General features: G+C 52.3%; 1 protein-coding gene across 4 annotated transcripts in view; it reads right to left on the reverse strand.

Annotated features, from left to right (window-relative positions):
• Nucleotides 1-18031: 18031 nt before the first annotated feature.
• The window catches only part of LOC111139801 (family with sequence similarity 156 member A), a 41247-nt gene continuing 35084 nt past the window's right edge, over nucleotides 18032-24194 (reverse strand). For 3 of the 4 annotated variants that reach the window (XM_022492201.1, XM_022492202.1, XM_022492203.1), the window contains one exon: nucleotides 18032-19400. In XM_022492201.1, coding sequence (XP_022347909.1) covers nucleotides 18714-19358 — 645 coding nt within the window. In that variant the 5' untranslated portion in view covers nucleotides 19359-19400 and the 3' untranslated portion in view covers nucleotides 18032-18713. Of the gene's footprint in view, nucleotides 19469-23671; nucleotides 23740-24194 lie in introns of those variants that run through there. The other variant, XM_022492200.1, reaches the window with a different exon arrangement.

The following is a 24194-nucleotide window of genomic DNA, read 5'->3' on the forward strand; positions in this document are numbered from 1 at the left end:
CCCCAAGCTTTGCGTCGCCTGCCCACGGACTTGCCCTGAGCATCGGGAACCCCCGCGCCCCTCACCGGTGTCCCGTGTAGCTTTCACTCTTGACTCCCAACACCAAGCCCCGGTTCTCCAGCTCCCTCCCCCTAGTGTCTCTGCATCCACAGCATTCAGCTTCTTGGGGGTCTCCAGTCCAGGGATCCCAGGGACACATCAGGGTCCACCATGCCGCTCCTTCCTCCAGCTTACCCAAGGCTATGAATTTTCGCTCAAACACAGGTTGTTTGCTCCTTACTCCCACCTACCTACTCTCCGGGGACACCCCCAGTAAAGGACAAAGGGCGTCTTCCACACGTGTATCTTCTCTCTCCTCTGCCTGCAGGAGCCTTGCAGTGCTCCACCCCATGCTCATCAAGATGTTCCATGGTAATACATCCAGAGAGAGAGAGAGAGAAAACAAAACAAAACAGAAGAGAGAAGCTATCAGACAGACCCTCTCACCACTTGCCAGCAACGCTGGATCTGCACCCATATTCTCGACCTGATCGCACTTGAGGCCAGACCCTTCACCTGGATCCCATACCCGTCTCCTTCAGGGGGAGAAGGCCTTTGCAGTGCTCCTGAATGGTCACCCGCCCATCTATTTCTCCGTCATTCTGTTCACTCGGAACATGTTCGTACTTCTCTCCCCTCACTCGAGATGAAGGAAAACATAAAGCCATCCCTTACCCCCTCTATTTCTGAGATACTGCCACATCTCCCTGATGCTCCCAACAGCAAGTCTCCCCTTGTTCTGGCACCCTTTTCCTTGCTACCCACTTCAATCGTGCTTCTATCAGCCTGCCCCCACCCCCAAAAGAAGACCGATTTTGTCAAGGGCAGCAGGGGCCTTCACGTATCACCAGCCCCTGGGATGATGTCCTCTCCTCGACTCACTGTACCTCTCAGATGCCTTTGGTACACTTCCCAATTGCCTCGTTTTTGACACTGTCCCTCCCCCACCCTTTCTTTGAATTTTTATTCTTGGATATTTAACAACTAACTGACTCTCCGGGTGTTGTTCCTCCAGCCCCGGTGGCCACTCTGCTTCTCCAGCCCCGGTGGCCACTCTGCTTCTCGTCAGTATTTAGTGCTTCCTCCTTCCTTTCCACTGGGTTTTAGTTTCTAACAGGGCCCTTCTCATGCTACACTCTCTCCGTGGGCTGCTTCATCCTTTTGGCCAGCAGAAAATAGAGCATGTACACGATGGGACCTCCCACATGCCTACCTCACGCATCAACCTGTGCCGGCAGAACCAGATGTGTCTGTAGGTTTGTTGGATGACCGGGAGGAAGCATACACCTCGCGTGCCCCAAGCACGCCTCTTCATGTCTTGCATCTATCTTGTCAGTCTCCCCCACAGTCCAGCAACAAGTCCTCTAGATCCGATCTGCGGACTATATCGCCTATCCATCCCCTTCTGTGCTTACCTACTGCCACTGTTTCAATAGCCACACAATCCCACCAGCTCTTGCCTCCACGACAGCCACTCTGGCGGACTTCTGTCCTTGGAACATGCCAAGCTTATTCCCTCATCAGGACATGGTTCATCACGGCGCTCTTTGCCTGGGTGAGTCCAGCCCCGGATCATTACGTGGTTGGTTCCTTCTCAAGGGTAAGGTTTCTGCTCCATCACTGCCTTCTCAGACAAGCTCCGCCTGACCGCTCTGTGTAAGTAGATTGGTCCTGACCTAGGACCCGAGCTATTTTCTTCCTAACACTTCCCACACTAACTTCTTGATGCACTGATTGGCTGGTGGGTATTGTCTCGCTCCCCAGGTGAGTGCTAAATAGAGCAGCTTTTATAAGAGTACAAAACACCTTTTGAGAGAAGCTCTCCTTCAATGTTGTTGGATACTGAATAGAAGGCTACCTGCGACCTGTTATTTTTTTTTTGTCGGGTATGGAAGGGGTGGTGGGGAGTGGAGGAAGGTTACTGGAGAATCTCCCTTTACATCCACAGGAACACCTGTGTACCGCCCAATAGGTCCTGCAAGTTTTGATGGGTCTGCGTTAAAGGCACAAGGAATACCTTGCCCTGCCTCGATTTCTCCTAAGGGATTAAATCAGTTCACTGCTACTTAAAATGACCTACCCACAGTGAGTGAGAGGGGAAAGGAGATGTTAGCATGTGACCCTAAGGTCACCCAGGGTGGGCAGCAGCGCTGTTAGGACTTCATGTGGTAAGCTCTCTGGCCGCATGGCGGCAGCAGGCAAGACCCTTGGTCTCCCTGGGCCCTGGTTTCTCCATCTGCACACGGGGCAGGCAGGCAGGCAGGACGTGAGCCCATAGGGTGGCCGAGACTGTCCATTCTCAGAACAGGGCAGGCACCGGGAGGTCTCAAAATGAGTTTGAGAGATCCTGCTCTTCCCCTGAGTCCCTGCCCCCCTGGAGAGGTCAGGAGCCTGAGAAAAGCTGCAGAGGGCCAGAGCGCCCCCACGTGTCTGGGTCTCCGTGGGACCCTCGCCCATAAACACCCAGGGAAAGAAAACATGCTTTGTTGGGGACTGAGCCAGGAACCCTATTTAAACTTCAGGCAGAAGGCCACTGAAGATCCTTTTCTGAAAATGGGAAGTTGTCCAGCAAACGTTTTCATTTAAGGGATTTTTAGAACGAGGACAGTTGTGGTTTCATTGTATTCTCCAGGAATGTCCACAGGGCTCCTCCTGGTAATCAGAGTATTTCTTTTTTTTTTTTTTAATTTTTTTTGAAGATTTTACTTATTTATTTGACAGAGATTACAAGTAGGCAGAGAGACAGGCAGAGAGAGAGAGGGGGAAGCGGGCTCCCCGCCGAGCAGAGAGCCAGATCCCAGGACCCTGAAATCATGACCTGAGCCTAAGGCAGAGGCTCAACCCACTGAGCCACCCAGACGCCCCAAAGTATTTCTTTTTTAAAGGTGAAACTAGTGAGCCGGTGTCAGATGCTGCTCTTGTATTTATTACGCGGTAACCAGGAGACCGGAAAAAAGTTTGGGGACTCTCCAGGACATTTCTGGACTAGACAGAGAACACGCTCCCCAGCTTGCCCTGTAACTCCTGGCAGACATCACAAGCTCTGGGTAAGTTCATCTCTGCTGCCCAGCTCTCCTGCACGGTTACCAGGCGCTGGTGGGAACAGAGGACTGAGGAGCAAGGCTCTCTGGGCACAGCCATGAAAACTGCTGACACAGCATCTCCTAGGACCCTGTTAAAACATGGTGTCTGTCTTTGAACTCTGAGTTTACTTTTATAGATCTTGTCCTGCTGATGAGGGCACAGGCATTCATGTTTGGTAATCCCTCCTATTTTGTGTTTCTTTCTTTCTTTTTTTTTTAAATATCCAATAGAGAATGTAATGTCTTTTTTTTTATTTTTATTTATTTATTTGACAGAGATCACAAGTAGGCAAAGAGGCAGGCAGAGACAGAGAGAGGGGGAAGCAGGCTCCCCGCTGAGCAGAGAGCCCGATATGGGGCTTGATCCCAGGGCCCTGGGATCATGACCTGAGCCAAAGGCAGAGGCTTTAACCCACTGAGCCACCGAGGCATCCCTATTTTGTATTTCTTTATCTGTTAGCCAATCCCCTTTCTCGGGGCGGGGGGGGGGGGGGGGTGGTGGAGGGAAAGGGGCAGCAAATCCTAAAGTTTCCCTTTGGGATCTGGACATACTCTGGGGAGGCTTGTGAACATGAAGGTCAAGCAAGCTCTAGCTTTATACCCTTTCATTAAACACTTCCCAGTACAGGTTCCCCTGGGCGTCTTTTAACAGCTGGGGCTTAGGGAGAGCCACTGAGCAGGCGACTGGGACAGGAAGAAAAAGAAGCTGCTGAGGCACCCAGGCAGCAAGCAAAGAGAGGCCAAGTGGTGCCGCAGAACGGTTTTGTCAGGGACAGCGTGTCTTCACGAGAGCCCTCGGGGAGAACTGGACAAATCCAGTTCCAGGCGGCCAGGCAATTCCCAGAGTTCCTCTTTGGGGTCTGGATATACTATGGGGGAGCCCTGTGAGCGTGAAGGTCAAGCAAAAGAAGAATGTTCTGTCTAGCCTCAGAGAAGTACAAGACACACGGAGGAAGTGACAGATGGAGGGAAGGCTCTCGAGGCTCAGTCTCCCCTCTTATGGGAGGGGACAAGAGAGCTACAGCAGAGAAGTGGGGGACAGGATTTTGCCCCCACTCACGTTTGGGACTCAGAGGAATTCACTTTGCAGGATGACCCTCCTTGGGCAGAGGGATGGCTGACCTCGAGGGACTTAGCTTTCTGGAGCTGATCTTGGGTCCTGCTGTGCTGCAGGCCAGACCCCAGAGGCTGTATTCCCTGAGGGGGAAATGTGGAAAGTGACAAAATCCACAGCCAGGGGCTGCGGAAGTAAACTTAAGTGGAGAAGGGACTAGGGGACCCCCGTTGCTGAGATGTGGGCTGACAGCCCTGCCCAGAGTGGGCATGGAGGCTGAGACCAAGATTCAGAGGGGTCTAGAGATGTCAGCAAAGGTGAGCTGAGGCTGGGTCAGCCAGGAAGCACCAGGTCCCGACCCAGAGGAGAGAGAGGAAAATGCAAGTTTCACCAGTCACATGCATGGCTGATGCAGGTGTCTCGCCAGCTGGACCCGGGAGACAAGAGTCCTCCCCTCAGAGGCCAGGGAGTGTTCGGTGAGCACCATAAGAATGTCCTAGGTGCCGCCCCTTCCAGCATCACCCAGGAGATCAGTAAACCACCACACATGCTCCTTCCTCAGCTTGGGAAGAAGTAGGGAGGTGGGGAGGAAATCTGAGAGACTGAGCATTTCTTGAACTAGACCATTTGATTATGAGACTGACACGTTGCCTACTGCGCTAAGGAGGCACCTGAACTAGACCATTCGCAGGATTGCATCCCCTCCCCGCCACCCGCCCCGGACCCCCTCCCTGGACCAGATGAGAAATTATTTCACTGGGTGTTTTCCTCCTTCTCTAGCCGGTTCAGACAGTGAACAATCCTGAAGATCTCACCAGCCAGAGGAGAAGAAATTAAGCAATATGGCCTTGTGGTCTGAGGAGCCCTAGTGGATGTGTGAGGTCACCTCAGCACCCCTGGCAGCTCCCCCGTCTGTCCACCCTCCAATCAGTCCACCTTAGAGGAGACTGGGGCATCTCCTTGAACTAGGACCATGGTTCCCATCCCATAAGTGGACCCCAACACGGAGCACAGAAGGAAGAGGAGACCAGACACACAAGTGCCTTCTCCAGTCTGTCCTTGCCCCCACAAGCCATGCCAGGCTCCAACCTCCTTTAACAACACAGGCCCCGATTTCCAGGGTCTGGGCCTCAGAGCCTGGCTTCAGAAATCGGTGCAGCACCGTGGACTGCTGGAGAAAATCCCAGAACCACATTTAGAGCCACTATGGGTTCATAGTCTCCATGCTCTCCTGGGGCCTCAGTGTTGTACAGAACGCTTTCTCTGGGACTCTGGTCCCTTCAGGAGACAGCCCAGGATTACCCCTCTCCCCTGCACCCTGGACCACAGAGGGAACCCCTCCCTGCTAGCCAAAGCACATTCCCATTCTCAGTGGAGAGCCCAGCAGGCAGGCAGAGGGAGGGAGAGGGGCCCCTGTGCTGGGAGGAAGTGTGGGAGTCCGTTGTCATGGCAACATCCTTCTGTTCCCCCTCCCTGGGTCCCTCAGCTCAGGCATCAGCCCAGCTGAAGGTCCAGGACTGAGAAAGCCCTTGTCTCCACCTGGCTCTCTTCTGGGAATAGATGTTGAGATAATGGGGGGGAGGGGTGCGGGGCGGGGAATAACCCGGTTACTAGGCAACGAAAGCTTCATCCATCAGACTCAAGAGGAAAAAACCCGCCAAGAAGACAAAAGGGTTTAAACTAAAACACAGGATGAATGGTGTGGGCGTCCACCCACAGACAAGGCGCTGTGACTGTCAACACATGTGCCTGTCACAAGGGTCCTGGGCACGCACACACAGGTGCACACGTGTGTACCCAGGGGCGCTCCTTCCAGCGTGGGACAGTACAGCACCTGGGGCCTGAGCGACCCCGGGAGGTGGGGGGCGGGGGCCTTTGGTCTGGGACCCAGAGGAGGGGATGGAGGCAGAAACCAGATCAAGGGGCAGAGGGACCACATATCTTTTTACACGGGTTACCTACCTGCTCTTTCTGACACCTGAAAAGGTAGGCTTATCTGACACCTGCCCTTCTTTTCGCCCCATTTGTGCAACTACTTCTTTCCAACGACTTCTAGGCTATGTCACCTTCAACAGAGAGAGGTTTTCTCTCACTCTTCGGGGTGCTAACGTATCTAGAACACAAAATTTACCATTTTAAGCATGTTTAAGTGAACACACAGGAGCATCAGCAAGTTGACACCGTTGTGCCACCACCCCTGGCATCCCCCATCTCCAGAACTTTCCCTGACCCCGAACTCTAGCTTTACACCCTTTCATTAAACACTTCCCAGTATAGGTTCCCCTCGGCGTCTGGTATCGGTCTGGGGCTTAAGGAGAGCCACTGAACAGGGGACTCGCACACGAAGAAAGAAAGGCTGCTGAGCTGCCCAAGGAGCAATCAAACAGACGCCGAGAGGCGTAGCAGAACGCTTTTTTTTCCAGGGCCGCACGACTTCACAAAGGCCCTAGGACCGGGAACCGGAGAGATCCCGTTTTAGGCGGCGTGCTCGCGCAAGCGCAGAGAGCAGTAATCGTGTGTGTGTGTGGTTTTTTTTTTTTTTTTTCAAGCACAGCGGGCGGGGGAAGAGGCAGTGAGAAAAGCCGCACGGCGCAACAGTGCCACCAAGCGGCCAGAGAAACTGAGCGCCGAACTGTGCAAAAGAAAAGTTGCCTTTGAGTGCCATTCCCTGGGAGGCGAAGTGCAGAGCGAGTCTGTGGGAGCCCTGTGGATTGCAGCCGAGGGGCAGAGGAAGGCAGAGACCGACTCCAGTGGCTAGACGGCAGCGTCCTCCACACAAAAACCTTTCCATCGTCCCGTCCCGGAAGTTTTCCAAGAGCCGCTGGAAGTGCGCAGCCGGAAGTCCCGGCACCAGGGAGGGAGACTCGTCGGCGTTGCGACCCGATTGGTGCGTTCTGGGGATGCGCGACGGTGTGGAATGACGTTAACACCGGGTGCTGCCCCTGGTTCCTTCGGGGAGCCCCGGGACGGTGATATTCGGGTATCGGTCGCCAGAGTCCCTAGTCCCCCGGTGTCCTCGTGCGGCAGTTGTACGGGTCCCCTGTTTATTGTCCTCCTCCCAACCCCTGCCTGTGAACACGCCGGTCCCGTGACACATTCACTGCCCCCCCCCCCCCCCCCGCAAGCTTCAGTCCTCTGATGCCTCCAGGGCGCCCTGAAGGCTCAAGTAGAGGACGCGGCGGTCCCGGGCCTCTCCGCCCCAGGGATGTTCTCCTTCTCCCCTGGGGGAGTATCGCCCCGCCCACGGACGCGTCCTGGGGCTCAGGAAACGCCGCGCCCCTCCCTGGTGTGGGCAGCTTTCCTCTCATCACTCTGAACCGAAAGCCCTGGTTCTCCAGCTCCCTCCCTCAAATGCTTCTACAGCCCCAGCATTCAGCCTTACGTGGGTGGGGTCGGCGGGGGCGAGGTACAGCCCTGATCGCAGGGCCACCTCCAGGTTCACCCTCGGTAACAAACACTCCCTGTTTGTGTGTGAGCAGCAGAGCATTGATGAAGCGATTTAAAACTCTTACTGAATTCCTTTATGTTAATTCCACGGCCAGGAGAGAACTGCCTTTCATTTCCACTCATCCTTCCCACTCTACTACCTCACTCCTTCGCAGCTCTCTTCCAGTCTGTTGCAACTGCCTACGAATTCATGGAGGACAGTAGCAATCAGGGGGGACTTCCCAAGCTTTCCCAAACCCTGTCCTGGCATTCTGTGCTGCCCCTTTAGCATGCATAGGTGCTCTGCACTGCAACCAGCCCCTCACCTCTGCTCAGGATCCCTTGCCTTACACCTTCTCAGCGAATTTGCTCTTGCGATGATGTCTCTTCTCTCCTGCTCTCTCTACATTGGACCATTCCACAATAAAGGGGGAGAAACCCTCACTGCCTTCCCCCAAGTCATCCTGCAGCTACTGGCACCCGATCTGCACCTTTCGAAGCAAAACTGCTTCAACTTCTCCTGCACCACCCCCCCCTTCAGTAGAGCTTTTGTCCCTATCTCTCCACTGCGACCATGCTCCTCAAGGCCTCCATTAATATCCACATTGCCTCACACCACTCACACCCTGTGCACACCCTAGGGAACCTCTGAGGCGCCTTTGGCGGTGTGACCATTCATTTCTCCACCTACTTTTTTTTTTTTTTTAAATATATAGATTTGAGTTGGGAGGTGTATAGAAACTCAGTTTCTTACTGTATCTGACAACATGCCAATTTCACGTTATGCTCCTTTTGACCTGGATCTATGGGAATTCAGGTCAATAGGAAAGAGGAACCAAAGAATGAGTATCCTTTTCAGTCACAGAGGAGGTAAAGTTCCCCAGACAAAGTGGGGGCAGAGGCAAAACAGCTCGGACAAGGGACGGGTGGTCAAGAAGGGAGGAGGAGCTCCAGGTAGAGGAGGGTTTCACCTCGTTCACCCGTGGGACTCACAGAATACACTCTGCACCTCACGACTGAAGCGCTCTGCTCTCTGTGAGTAGAGGGATAGCTGGAGCTTGAGATATGTAGCTTTCCGGAGCTGCTCTTAGCTCCTGCTGTGCTGTAGATGAGACGGGGTAGGGGGCTGGAATCCCCCATGGGGGATGCAGAATGTGGCTGGGTCCATAAGCAGAGGTTCGTGAAGGACGCTTTAACCTGGTGGAGGCTTCGAGGACTCTGCACTTGCACCCGTGGAGCGGACAGTCCTGCCTAGGCGTGGCCTGGAGGATGAGACCCAGAGGCAGAGGTATTTGCAGATGCCAGCTGAGTGAGGTAAGGCTGAGGCAGCCAGGGAGCACCAGGTCCAGTCCACGAGGAGGGAGACAGAAGTACAAGTTACGCCCGCCTCCGTGACCGGCATCGGCAGCTGGACCTGGGGGACAAGAGTCATCCCTCCCTCAGAGACCACCGAAGGCACTGTGAGCCACACAGGTGAGTCACAGGACCCCCTTTCCACAGCATCAAACAGACCTGTAAGCCACAAAGACCCCTTCCTCATACTGGGGAGGAGTGAGGGGTCAGGGGTGGTGGAAACGTGGGACTGAGCATTTGTAGACGTGGCCCCTCAGCGACTGCATAGGACCACACTTACTTACCATATTCGATGTAAATGGATGGCTTCCTTTCCCCCCTTGCCTTCCAGTCTGGGGGGGTGGGGTGGGGGCGGGGGGCACTCAGTCAGTCAGGTCAGGAGACTAATGGGAACCAAAGTGACCGGGTGGTCTGAGGAGTACCAGGGAGTCTGGGATCTGAGCTCACCACCCCCACCGGCTTTTCTTCTGCCCACAGTCTGTCCAAGCAGTCATGTTAAAGGAGATTGGGGGTCCCTGTCTCGTCCTCTCCTTGAACTCAGGAAGCTTTTCCCTCCACAGACCGACCCCCAGAACAGATGACAGAGAGAAGGGAGGCCCACCCAGACACACACACAGTGGAGTAGTTGGCACGGGTTGTCAGAGAGGTGCGCTGGGCCTCCTTGTGGCCACCCTGCCTCCACAGGCCATTTCTCCTTGAACAACACAGACACTCACTTCAGGGCCTGAGTTCTGGACCTGAGCTTCAGAAAATGTGTCCAGAGCCAGAGCAGGGTGCCTGGAGGAGCGTGCCTAAAGCCGGTGGTTTTCATTAGAAGAAGGAGAGGTTTTCCCTTCTTAATTCTTTTGAAGGTAAATCATGTGAGTGTCCTCCAGAGAGTTGAGAGGCCTAGGTGAGGATCTCAGTAGTTGGCTGGCAGAGCCAGAACTAACCCCGAAGATCTCCCCCGCTGCTACCTCTGCTGGGTGCTCTGAAGATCCATTCTTTTTTTTTTTTTTTTAAAGATTTGATTTATTTATTTGTCAGAGAGAGAACACAAGGACAGGGAATGGCAGAGGGATAGGGAGAAGCAGGTTCCCCGCTGGGCAGGGAGCCCGACGTGGGGCTGGATCCCAGGACCCTGGGATCATGCCCTGAGCCGAAGGCAGTTGTTTAACCAACTGAGCCACTCAAGCGTCCCCGGAATATCCTTTTTTTTTTTTTTTTTTTTTAAAGATTTTCTTTATTTATTTGACAGAGAGAGATATCACAAGTAGGCAGAGAGGCAGGCAGAGGGGAGGGCGGGGAAGCAGGCTCCCTGCTGAGGAGGGAGCCCGATGCGGGGCTCAATCCCAGGACCCTGAGATCATGACCCGAGCCGAAGGCAGAGGCTTTAACCCACTGAGCCACCCAGGCGCCCCCGGAATATCCATTCTTTGAGGGAGATCCACCCCAGGTCGCCTCAACGCGGCCTGGCCCCAAGCAGGGATGCAGGCTTTTGTCTGCGGGGACCAGCAATCAGGCTCCCAGTCAAGGCCACATTTCAGGTCTTCAGCTGCTGTCTTTGGTCCCTTAGTGTGTTCTCCGTGGTGAGAGCCCATCAGGTTCCTGTCAGGCAGCAGGAACAGTGTTGGACAGGCTTTCTTTATAGGAAGCTAGAGGACTTAGAAGGGACTAGCTTATGAACTTTGCCCCCCGTGGTTCCTGTAGCTCGAAGGTCATGCTTTCTAGCCCCCTCCTTTTTTTTTTTTTTTTTTTAAGATTTTATTTATTTGACACAGAGAGACAGACAGCAAGAGAGGGAACACAAGCAGGGGGAGTAGGAGAGGGAGAAGCAGGCCTCCCGCAGAACAGGGGGCCCGATGCAGGGCTCAACTCCAGGACCCTGAGATCATGACCTGCGCCAAGGGCAGAGGCCTAACAACTGAGCCACCCAGGTGCCCCTACCCCCTCATCTTAATGAGACAGTGGTGCCCTGAGGAGGCCCTGGAGCCTCTCAGATGGAAACCAGGGTCTAGTCCTGAAGAAGCCACCGTGCTCTCGTGTCACTCTGGGGAAGGAAGGGGTCAACCAGGAGCAAGGGTTTGGTGTCTCTAGAGTCGGGTTTTGCTGGGCCTCCCTTCCTCATCTGGCCTCCTCTCAGATCATGACCTATCCCTCACTCCCTCATCCAGCATGGAGAAGGAGCTTTAGAAAGATGGGGTTTCCTTCACAAAACCCTGAACTCCATGGCCACAAAGCAATGGCCCAAGTGGCTTTCGCTTTGAGCTTGTCCTTCGCCTGAGAGCATTCGCCTGAGTTCCTGCATGGTGGCCTGGCCAGGGGCCCTCATGTAAGACCTTGGAACACCCCGGACCTGGGCCACCCCCTGTACTTGCAGCAACCCGCGGGAACCTGGGCCCTGCATCCCCTTCAAGGTGATCTGAGGGCTGCACTCTGGGCCCAGCTTTGCAGGGGACAATCACATGGCGCTTCCGTTCTGGGGCTTGACGGCCCCGCCTCTCTGTTCCTCACTGGGAGGACCCGAAAGCCCAGCCTCCTCACCACCAGACAGGACACGTTGAGGCCAATCTCGTGATCAGGCCTTAGTTTTACAGAGCGTTCTGGTCTAGCCAGGCCCCGGCCGCCGCCGAGGTTGCCCCGAGCCGAGAAACATCTTTGGCGCACACCCTCGGTCCGAATGTCCTGGCCAAATGCCCATGCCCTAGGCCTGCCATCGCCCCAACCCCAAGCCCCTGCCATCCAGTGCCCTCAATGGCAGCACTGCTCTGAGCGTCCCTCCTGTCCTCGGATGTCACCTGTGCCACAACTCCCCAGTCCGTCCCCCTCCGTTTCCCTCAAGTCTGACACCTCAGTGTGGGACTCTCCCCAGACACCATCCATTGTGGCGTTTACCTGGACTATGATGAATCTTGAAGCTGCTTCTCCGTGGGTCACAGAGGCAGGAATGGGGTGGGAGAGACGTGACAGAGGACGACGGCTCAACCCCACTGCTGCGCTGATCCCACCGCTCTGCCCGCAACTTAAAGAAACACTCACGAGACGAGGCTCGTCCCAGCTCTCTGCTCCTGTCATCGAGTCAAGAGTCCCCGCCATCCACAGGGGTTTCTGGAACCTGCATCCAGCTGTGTTTCTGACTTGCTTTGGGACAGAAAATAACAGCCTCTGAAAGCACACAGCCACCCGCTTCTACTACCCTGTGTCTTTGATTCCTGTCAAGACAGGTTTCTTGATAGCGTAGACCAAAGACGAGACTTACTTGGCTCCTTCTGGATTCCTCCACAATGTCCCCCACCCGTGGGTCCTCCCTTTGGTAAACTCTCCAAAGAGCTCCATGTTGCCAAACCACAGTACCCAACGCCGTCTTGGCCGCAGCAACATTCCTTGTTTGCAAAGTGCTGTGGTTCCTCGGCTGCCAGGACAGCAGCCCACCCTGGCTTTCCTCCCGCCTCGCAGATCATTACTTCCAAGTCTCTGTTGGCCCATTCCACTTGATCCCCTCCAAAATCTCGTTTTGTTTTTTTCTCCCAGGGTTCCGACCTCTGCCCTGTGCTCGTCTCATTCCTTACATGATCCGTGGGTGACGACACCGCCACCTGACTTGTTTCCATCTGGATCCCCTTGTATGCCTATGGCTTTTCCCATCAACAAGTCTACCTGAGAAATGTCTGCTGGCTCCCAGAATCCCCGTGGGTTGAACCTATAGGGCATCTCCACTCAGAGGTCCCACAAGCCTTACCAATCTGCCGACGACACCAGAACCCTAGTCCCGTCTCACGGGTGGGCACTGCCATCCACCCACTGCCTTAAGGGAAAATTCTGGGGAGGCTGCTAGGTGTGCTCTCCATTGCCTCACGACTCTCTGGGACCTGCTCAGGAAAAGGCTACACCATGATCCTCATGCTGCCACAGGGGTCCCCAAAGTCCCTTGTGAGGGCTGCTTCTCCACAGATACACTCTGAGCATGTCCTCAGAATGCTCCTGGCTTGGGTGGGTTCCCCACAGGAATTCCCAAGGAGAAGACCCGGGCCCTGTAACACACCCGGGAGATAGAAATCCTCATCTTCTGTAAGAACCCACCGTGTCACCTCGATGAAGGAGGCATAGCAGGAAGCGCGGGATTTGCAATGTGGAGTTGAGTATCCGGAAGCAATCTCTCAAAGAGAATGTCTGGGGAGACTCGTGTCCTTGGGTGAGCAAGAAACAAGGGATTGCTCAAATTTACTTTTCATCCTAAATACCTCAACCCGTTAGGGCTCTTATCTGAGCATGGGAATGAGTTTGAGAACATAAAGTATAAAAGGAAGTTAAAAACGCAACTCAGGAAACTTGGCAGCTAAGCCTGACAGCTGAGCCATCTCCATCAACAGATACAAATCTCAGCCAACGCATTTTCAAAGAATTACTGAAATCTGTCTGATGGAGTTATCTATACAATGTCTTCTCCCATTTTAAAGTAGCTAAGCACAAGGGATCCTGACAGGAAATGAAAAGTCTTGTATGTTTCATGAGCAAATCCAGGGTTTTAACTTCAAGCTTTGGTTTTCCGGAACTTGGAGAGCAGCAAATACAATGACAGTTTTAAAGCCCAGCTTTACTTTGACGGGTTTTGCCTCTCCTCACAGCCTGTGAGATCTGCCAACCCCAGCGGGTGAAGACGAAAACCTGCTTGCCTTGTAAGGGGAGTCTCCAATTTCTGACTTGAGGTTTTCACCTTAAGGATGGTTCTGTTCCCACAGCTGCAAACTAGGTCTTCATAGGAGTTTCCAAATCATGCTCTCGCTGAGGCCACATTCCAGACTCCCTACTTCAGACTCCCTGGGGATGGAGTGCCAGCGTCTGTCCCTCTTTTTTTTGTTGTTGTTGTTGTTTTTTTTTTTTTTTAAATTACCAGTGATTTTTACAATTTTACTTCCAGCATCGCTAACATAGTGCTATATTAGTTTCAGGCGCAGAGTACAGTGATTCAGCGATTCCACACGTCACCCGGTCCTCATCAGGACAAGTGTACTCCTTAATCCCCGTCAGCCAGTTCACTGCTCCCCTCACCCACCTCCTCTGCAGTTAACATCAGTCTGTTCTCTATAGCTATGAGTTTGTCTCTCTCTTTTTTGCTTGTTTTTTTTTTTTCTTGTTGTTGTTAAATTCCACGAGTGAAATCATACGGAACTTGTCTTTCTTCTGACATACTTGTCTTAGCATCGTACTCTCCAGCTCTGTGTTTGTGTGAGTGGGAAGATTTCATCTGTTCTATGGCTGAATAATACTCCATTGTATATACGCACACATCTTCTTTATCCCTTCCCCTATCCATGGACGCTTGGGCTGCTTCCATGCTTTGGTCATCGTAAACAATGCTGCTATAAGCACAGGGGTGCATGTACCCCTCGAATTTGTGTTTTTCTATTTTTGGTCAAATGCCTGTAGTACGACTGCTGGATTGGAGGCCAGTTCTATTTTTAACTTTGGGAGGAAACCCCATACTGTTCTCCAGATTTGGCTGCACCAGCTAAATAAAGGCTAAGATTTACATACCACAAAGTTCCCCCAGTTAAAGGCTCCCATGCAGGGACTCGTAGTAGATTTACGGAGTTGTGCAGCCTTCACCACGATTCAGTTGTACAACATCTCTGTCCCTCCAGAAGGACCCTGTGTCCCCGTCAGCACTCAGGTCCCACTCCTGCCTCCAGGCCGAGGCAACATCTAAGGTAATTTCTATCTCCTGTAGGTTTGCCCTTTCTGGGCACTTCTTGTAAACGGACTCAAGCTTCAAGAGTGGGCTTGTGTGTCCGTGTTCTTTCACTTGGCCACACACTATGGAGGCTCATCCACGTTGCTGCAGACATCGGGTCATCCGTCCCCACAGACCAGTGGCATCTACTGCCAGGGTAGGCCACAGTCCGATTATCCTTTTACCAGTTGACAGAGACTTTTAGACGGTCTCCCCTTGGTTGCCGGGAACGTCTGAGTGCAAGCCCGTGCTTGGACATACGTTCCGTTACCAGTCTCTCCACGTCCTCATTCTTTGTCTCGCATGACTGCGCCGGCCGGAAACTTCAGTCGGTGTTGGAAGGAAACGACGGGACCCAGCCTCCTCGTCCTGGTCCGGATCTCAGAAGGAATGCATTCATTCTTTCACTCCTCAATACGGTATGTGACATGAGACTCATTTTTCCTTCTACATACCCTTTACCAGAGGGAGGACGCGCCTTTCTAGCCCTAGTCGGCTGAGCGTTTTTATCACGAATGGATCTTGAATTTTGTCAGATGTCTCTTCTTTGTCTATCGAGATGATCAACTACATGGCTTCTGTCCTCATTATACCATGATGGTGTTGACCTTAATCGTATTTTGAATGCTAAAGCAATGTTGCTACCCTGGGATAAGTCTCACTTGGGTAGCTGCACGCTCCCTTGTAAATGCTGGTGGATCTGGTATGCCATTTTGGTGAGGAATGTCGTGTGGATAGTCACGACGGATACCGGTCTATACATTTCTTGTGTTGTCCTGCGTGGCTTCAGTAGCAGGGTAGTATTGTCCTCGTAGGCTGGGTTAGGAAGTCTTCCGTCCTCCTGTCTATTCTGGGAGAGTCTATGAAGCAAGGCTATGATCACTTCCTACAGTGGAACAGAATTCACCAAGGAGGCTATTGACAGAGCTGGTCCAGGCAGGGTTTTTGTCTGTGGGAAGGTTTTTTTGTTTTTGTTTTTGTTTTTAAAAGATTTTATTTATTTGACAGAGAGAGAGAGAGAAAGAGAAAGAGAGAGATCTCAAGTAGGCAAAGAGGCAGGCAGAGACAGAGGGGGAAGCAGGCTCCCCGCCGAGCATAGAATCCGATGCGGGGTCCGATCCCAGGACCCTGAGACCACGACCCGAACCGAAGGCAGAGGCTCGATCCACTGAGTCACCCAGGCGGCCTGGGAAGGCTTTTAATTCCCAAATTCCATTTCTTTACTTGCAGTAGGTCCATTCAGATTTTGTCTTTGAGCCTTCTGTTTCACCCCCATTCTCTCCCCATATTTTCTTGCCTCCCCACGGCTCTGCCTCTGTCTCTGGTCTGGAACCTGGCATGCTGAACATTTCTAGACGTCGCTGGATCCTGGCTCCCAGTCAGGATCTTGGGGACCGTATGCCGTGTCAAATGGGACCCTCGGATGATGCTCGTACACGCAGGCAAGGGGACCATGCCTTTGAGGTGGAGATGGGGCAGCACCAGTGAGTCCCTCAGGTACACCCACCCACCCATTCTCCATGTGCCCCCAGGTCTGTGGTTAGGAGCACCCTCAGCAAGCCCCAGGTTCACAGGGCCCCAGCCCGATCCTCCTCGCTCCTCTCGTCTCGCGGCCAGACAGCGGCACTGGGGATCCAGGACGGCTCTCGCCACACGTCTGGGTGTCACAGCTCTCCCTGATTAAAGGCTCAAGTTCCCGAGGGCCGGGACCATGTCGCCATGACTCCCGACTCCCCCGCCCCAGCAGGCAGCCTAGCACAGAGTCGGGGAGGCAAGGGAGATAAGGAAACCTTCACGAGTGGCTCTGCATCTGATGGTGGCTGGCATGGCTGCTGGGGTGAGGCCACCTCGTTCCTGTCTCTGTGAACTCTGCCGGGTGGGGGAAGACCGGCCCTGCCCCCGAGCGTTCTGCATAGGACTCTAAGATGCACCTTGTTAAGACCTGGTGCTTGCAGCTGGGAAACATCCAGCCAAGTCACCGGTTCTCCGCACTTCACCCGCAGCCTTTATGGAGGTTACAGGTGGTCAGCGGGTGGAGAGTGCCCGCTCTGAATGCGGTTCACCTTGGTTTGTGTGCCACTCCCCCTTTCGGTGCCTGCATGACACCGAGCGAGTCACCTCACCTGTCTGTGCTCTGCTTCCCCGCCCACCCACCGAGATTGAGGTCTTGCTCCACGAAGGGTCTTTGGCAGCGGATTACATAAGCTGAGATACGGAAATATGTAGCATGTTGTCTGATAGCTAGGACACCACCAATAAAGGGAAATGCCATGTTACTCCTGCTCACCACACCCCAAATGACCAGTCTGCACAGAGGCCTCAGAGATTCGGGAAAGAAAAGTCCTGCTTGAGGGCACCTGGGTGGCTCAGTCGGTTAAGCGTCTGCCTTTGCCTCAGGTCACGATCTCAGGGTCCTGGGATCGAGCCCCGTGGTAGGTTCCCTGTTCAGCAGGGAGAGGACTTCTCTCTCTCCTCGGCCCCTACCTGCTCCCCAGTCATGTTCTTTCTTTCTCAAATAAATAAATCAATAATCATCTAAAAAAAAAAAAGAAAAGAAAAAAGAAAAGTCTTGCTTTATTTACCTTCTCCCTGCAAGTGGCAGACAACCCTGGCAGGGTCAGATGAGCTCCTAAGCTGTGGACAAGATCCCAAGTTCAGAACATAGGAAACATACCTGTGCTCAAGTCACCTCCCTCTGCAGGAGACTCACAGCAACAACCCGGCTCCGGGCGCTACCTAAACACAGAGCCCGAAAGAAAGCAATTTACCGTCCATTCAGAGGAACTGCACGGGCACTTCTTGGGTACACAGCACTGGATCGTGTGTGTGTGCGTGTTGTGTGTGTTGTGTGTGTTGGGGAAGGAAGGTAGATGGATTCCTTCATGCCTCCTGAACTGCAAAGGCACATTGTTTAAATCCCAGAATGACTCTTCAGTAACTGAACGATGCTCTGGTTGTCCCGCAGCAGGCCCGGAACTGGTATTCCCACGCACCAACCCAGCGACACCAGGCAACGGAGGAGGAGTGGCACCTGAAGATCCTAAGGCCAGGGGAACCGGCACCATCCCGTGGGATCTCCTACCGTGGGCAGCGGACGCTGCCTCCTGCTCTCTGTGGGCAGGGAGGCTCTCTTCCCCTTGCTCCTGGATGATGTGAAGGCTGGTCCCACCGCAGGGCCGCAAACGGTGACGTGATGCTGTCCCCGGGTGCCCTCCCCAGCCCCTGCTGCGAAGCCGTACAGTTCAGAGTTCTCCTCCTGAGAAAGCGTGATCGGCTGCTCTAGGATTTAAATGTCATGATCTCAGATCTAACAAAGCAGAAAGCAACAGGGATCGAGAAACCAGAACTCCACAGCTATTTTCCTTTCATACGTGTATTTATTTGGTATGCGTGATGAGGGAACCCGTCAGAAATTCCGCCCAGGGGAATACTATCAATGTCACGAAGCAGGGAACTGTGGACCTACAGTTAGCTCAGCACATTCGCGATGGCTTACACAGAGAACACAATGGTGAACCACCACGTGCCAGTTCTACGTCCCTTTCCGCGCCTGGCTTAGCGTCAGATTCTTGGAAGCGGAGCCCAGCTGAGCGCCCAGGCATCCCAGCAGACCTAGTGCTGCTTCTGGGAGGCAGTCAGTGACACGGCACAAAAGCACATGGCCGTCACCAGGGCATTCATGCTACAGAGAAACCCTACATCTTACTGACAACGAGGCAGGGAGGAGAGACAGAGATCCGGGGTGGGAAAGGGACAACATGCATCATGGGAGCCGTGATACAGAAGTTAAGGACCCCTGGTATGCAGCATCCCCTAGAAAGCCCCACGGTGATCCAGAAATTCCAGGCAGGGAAGAGCAGGACCTTCCCGGGATTGGATCCATGCTCACACGGACAGAGTGTCCAGTCCTCACGCTGCTCTTGTTCCTTCTCTGACTTCCCTGAGTGCTTAGTCTCTGGTCCCCAAAAGGATTCCACGCTCAGGATCTGGCCACACCAGCCTCCACCTCTGACTCCGTTGCGATCTCTGTCACGCGAGGACGAGAGCCTCAGTTTTCTTTCAACCACTGCTTTAGGAGCCTCTGGAACATTCTTTTGCTTTCCTGCTGCATCTCCCGTTGGAGTTTCTCCTCTCTCTCTTGCTGCTGGAGCACCCCATCGGGCAGAAGGCCGGGCCGGCTGGTCCCCAGGCTGAGGGTCAAGCCACTGAGGCCCTGCACCAGTGTGTCCCAGGAGGAAGGATGCGGGGCCCCTTTCCTCTCTGCAGGCATCCCAGAGACACTGGGCCTGTGGCTCTGGCAGTATCGACATTCACATCTGAATCTGTTCTGATCTCTGTCCCCCAAGGAAGAGATCCTGGCCTTCCTCTCGACCCGGTAAGGTGCCACGTGATCGAGGTGTCGCCGTCTCATGTGCCCCAGAAGGGTTCTCTTCCTCTGAGGGGACGCTGACCTTTCCCACCGCCTCTCTTGGAGGGTTTTCTCATCCCTGTACCGCTGCTGGAGCAGCCCCTCTGGCAGAGGGGCAGGGTGTTTTGTGCCCGCACCGGTTTTGAGGTCACCGAGGCCCATCATCAGCAGTTCTGAGAAGGAAGGAGGGGAGGCTGCTGTGACTTCCCGCGAAGTCTCTTCAGAGATCACTGGGGAAGATTCAGGAGTCAACGTGGAGTTAAAACATTTCTGGACTGGATCCATGGAGGTGTAGTCGGTGCTCGCAGCGCCACCTGGTCCTTGGGTCTAGACAGGAAGGAAGGAAGGAAGAAGATGAAGGTAGCGAGGGATGTGCACGGCCAGAAGAACCCAGACTGCAGCACATGGTGATAAAAGAAGAGAGAAAACCCATTATAATTCCCCTGACTTAACCTTTGTGTGCCTCTGTCTCCTATCTGTGAAACGGGGACAGTAATGAGCCCTGGTCGCTAGGACTGTTCTGCGCTTTCAGTGAGATAATGCGGTTCCAAGAGCTCAGAATACTGACGGCACAGAATCAGAGTCTCAGAAGTGAGATCCGCCATCGCGTCCACGTGACCTGTCAGGGCGAATGATGTCCTGCAGTCAACCATGCTAATTCCCTGCTGACGTTTTATGACTGTTCTCAAGCATCATTTTAACAACAATCCGTGGGTGACTGGCATGTGCTCTCCTTCTAGGTGCTCGTGTACCTTTGAAAAGCAGACTTTTGCTAAAATCAAAGCATTTCCACCACAGGGAAGGACACATTCTTTTCCATTTTCACCGGCTTTCATCTACCTAAAAAGGACCCTCAAGCCTGTGGAAACCATTTCAAAATCCCCTGTAAGAATAAATAAGAATTTACCAAAGCCTAAGAACAGAAATCAATGAAATCTCTAACAAGGCACGTTAGAGGGCCTCACATCAAAAGTTGCCTCCTTGAAATAATCAATAAAACTGGATACACTTCTCACAGGACTGATGGAGGAAAAGAAGAAAAGCAGAGAGGACAACAAAGCAAGATACATCCCACTTCCTGCTTTCTAGCCATATGGCAAAGCCAGAGGAATCAGAACAGTGTGGTCCTGGCATAAAAAGCGACACGCAGACCAACGGAACAGAACTGAGAGCCCAGAAGTGACCCCAGGCGTATATGGTCAACCAATATTTGACAGAGGAGTCCAGAATACTCAATGGAGAAAAGACAGTCTCTTCAATAAATGGTGCTGTGAGAATGGAATATTCACATGTCAAAGAAGAAAGCGGGATTCCTGACTTAGACACACAACAATTTACCTGAAGTAGATTAAAGACTTCAACGGAAGACCGGAAACTACAAAACTCCTAGGAGGATACAGAACCAAAAAACTCCTTGACACGGGTCTTGGCCATGAATTCTTGGCTCTGACCCCCAAAGCACAGAAAATAAAATCAAAAAGAAAGCAGCAGGGTTACATGTAACTAAAAAGCTGCACACCAAAGAAACCACCAACGAGGTGAAAAGACAACTTATGGAACGGGAAAAGGTATTTGCAAACCACGTATCTGTCAAGGGGGTCAGATGCAAAATATACAAAGAACGCATACAACTCCATGGCAAAAAGGCTAGTAATCTGACTTAAAAAATGGGTAGAGGATGTGAACAGACATTTTTCTAAAGCAGACGTACAGATGGCCAATAGGGACATGAAGAGCTGCTCCAAACCACTAATCGTCAGGGAAACGCAATTCAAAACCACAATGAGCTATCACCTCACACCTGTTAGAATGGCTAGCATCAAAAAGACAAGAGATAAGAATGCTGGCTCGGATGTGGAGAATAAAGAAATCATGGGGCGCCTGGATGGTGCAGCTGGTTGAGCATCTGACTCTTGGTTTTGGCTCAGGTTGCCATCTCGGGGTCGTGCAATCAAGCCCCGCATCGGGCTCCAGGCTCAGCGGGGAGTCTGCTTAAGTCTCCCTCTCCCTCTGTCCCCCCACCCCAGTGCACTCTCCTCAAATAAATAAGTCTTAAAGAGACATCTTTTGCATTGTTGGCAGGACTGTAAAATGGCGCCGTCAGTATGGAAAACGGTATGGAGATTCCTCTAAAAATTAAAAACAGAACTACCATATGATGCAGACATTCCATTCCTGAGAATGTATCTGAAAGAAATGGAACTACTATGTCAAAGACATATGGGCATCCCGCGTTCACAGCAGCATTATTTACAATAAGCAAGACTTGGGACACAATCTAGGTGTTCTTGACAGGTAAATGGATCAAGAAAACACACACACACACACACACACACACACACACACACAATTCAGCCATAAAAGAGGAGGAAATCCTGTCATTTGTGACAACAGAGATGGACCTTGAGGGCATTATGCTAAGTGAGTACATCAGAGAAAGACAAATACGGTATGACCTCACTCATACAGAGGACTGGAAAAACCCTCCCACATTTATAGAAACAGGTATCAGATTTGTGGTTATCACAGGTGGCGATCTGGGGAGGGAGGAAAAATTAGAGGATGGCGGTCAAAAGAACAAACTTCCAGTTATAAGATAAATAAGTACTGGGGACATAATGTACAACATGATGACTCTAGTTAACACCGCCATGTGGTATAGATGAAAGTTGTTAGACAGTAAATCCCAAGAGTTCTCTTCACAAGGAAAACCCTGTTTTCTTTTTCTTCTTTTTCTATCTATAGGAGATGGTGGATGTCAACTAGGCTTACTGAGGTAATCCTTTCATGGTATGTGTAAGTCACAATATTATGTTGTATCCCTTCTGCGCTGCTCTGTGTCAATTCTGTCTCAAGAAAACTGGAGAAAAAGAGAGAAAAGAGGGAGAGAAGAAATACGTTACCAATAGCAGGAATGAAAGAGGACATTTCGCTAGAGACCCAGCAAATATGAAAGAAGTAAGAAGCAGTATTACATTCAAATCTACATATATAAATGCGACAACTAGCAACCCGATAAACTACTAAACTTATCTAAGGCAAAATAACACGCACGATTCCGTATCGTTTACAGAAATTGAATCGGTTGTTTAAAACCTCTGACGACAATCCCAGACGGTATCGGCAGTGAACTCTACCAAGTATCGACAGGAAAAACAGACACACACAGAAATTCTACACAATGTCCTCCAGAAAACTAAGCGAAGGAAACACCTGCAAGTGATTTCTGTGGCTACAATTTCACTGATACCAAGAAAAGAAAAACTACCAACCAATATTCTTTCTGAGCACAAGCACAAAATTCCTCAACGAAATGCCAGCAGTGGTATCCAGCAATCTGGTCAGAGAAAATACACCATGATCAAGTGGGTTAGCTCGGGAAAGCAAGGGTGGTTCAGTAAGTGGAAACCAACTAAGGCAATCCTCAGATCTGGCATATAACTGATTAATCAATGTCATCTACAGTTTAAGATGAAAGATTAGAAAGAAAAATGACAGACTCCATGCTATGCCTGTCAAAACCCCAGTGGCATTTCTCAGTAATAGAAAAACAATCCCAAACTGCATCTGGAACAACACAAGACCCAGGACGGCCAAGGCCCCCTTGAGGAAGAACACAGCTGGAGGTACCAAAGTTCTTCATTTCCAAACCCAGTCCCAGGCAACAGTAAGTAAATCAGTACGGTACTGGCGGAAAGACAGACACAGACCAATGGGACAGAAGAGAACCCAGAAATAAACCCAAGGCACCGACAGTCAACGGACCTTGACGAGGACGCCAGTAACACGCAACGGGGAAAGGACACTCTGTCAAATGGCGCTGGGAAAACCGGAGGCCCACGTGCAAAAGGATGACACTGGACCCTCTGTTACGCCACACACGAAAATCAACCCAAAGGGGACTGAAGATTAAATATAAGACCCCACACTGTAAACTCCTGAAAGAAAACACAGAGGAAAGAAAAAGCTGCAGGACACGGGTCTTGGTGATGATCTCGTGGAATCAACACCCGCGGCACCGGCAAGAAAAGCAAAAACAGACAAGTGGGACTACATGCAACGTCAAAGCTTCAGCACAGCAAAGGGAACCACCAACAAGGCGAAAAGGCAATCTGCAAAACGGGCACAACATTTGCAAACTGCGTTACCTGACAAGGAGCTGATCTTCCCCACGTATAACGGACTTTTCTAACTCAACAGCAAGAAAACAAGCAAACCAATGTAAAAACGGGCGAAGTATCTGAACAGACATTTCCCCAAAGAAGACACACAAGTGGCCAAAAGGCATGTGGAACGTGGCTCCACATCCCCAATCATCAGCAAAAGGCACGTGAACACCACAGTGAGAGGTCGGGCTGCACACGTGAGGACGGGTCTCGTCACACCAACTACCAAACACAGCAGATCACAAGTGTCACTGGGCAAGCAAGAACACGGGAACCCTTGCGCCCCGTCGGTGGGATGCAAACTGGCACAGCCACGACAGAAAGTGGTATGGAGGTTCCTCAAAAAGTTAAAAGTGACACTGTCACAGGTGCTTGTTCACAGCAGGGTGCCCCCCTCCAAAGCACCAAGAACTACAAAACCAAAAAACCTACCATGTGATGCAGCAATCCCACCCCTGGGTATATGTCCAGAAGAACGGAGATCGGCGGCGTCTCCAAGAGATGTCCGCACTCCCCTGTGCACTGCAGCTTTCTCCCCAGGAGCCAGGAGACTGGAAAGCACCCAGCTGTCAGTCAGCAGGGGAGCGGATACAGGAGGGGTGGCACACATACACGATGGGACGTGAGCAGCCGCCTGAGAGAGGAGGAGATCGGACCATTTGCAGGCCAGCTGCTATGGATTACAGAAGCGGGACAGGTGATGCCGCCGCTCACTGAGTGCCTTCCACGTGCCAGGTAATGTCAGCTACGTGGTTCCCATCTATTGTCTCCTGCGGGTCTCCCAACAAACCTCGTGGAGGCAGACTGACGCCCTTCTACCCGGAGCAATTTGAAGCTGAAGGAGAGAGGCTGATGTGGCAGGGTCTGCCCTGGAATCGGGTGAGAGTGTCAACCGAATGCTGGGGTGCAGGGAGGGCAGTTTGGAGATCCAGGCAGGCACCGGGACACAGAGCAC

Source organism: Enhydra lutris, unplaced genomic scaffold (genome assembly GCF_002288905.1).
Source record: "Enhydra lutris kenyoni isolate GAN:26980312 unplaced genomic scaffold, ASM228890v2 scaffoldscaffold119, whole genome shotgun sequence".
NCBI lineage: Eukaryota > Metazoa > Chordata > Mammalia > Carnivora > Mustelidae > Enhydra > Enhydra lutris.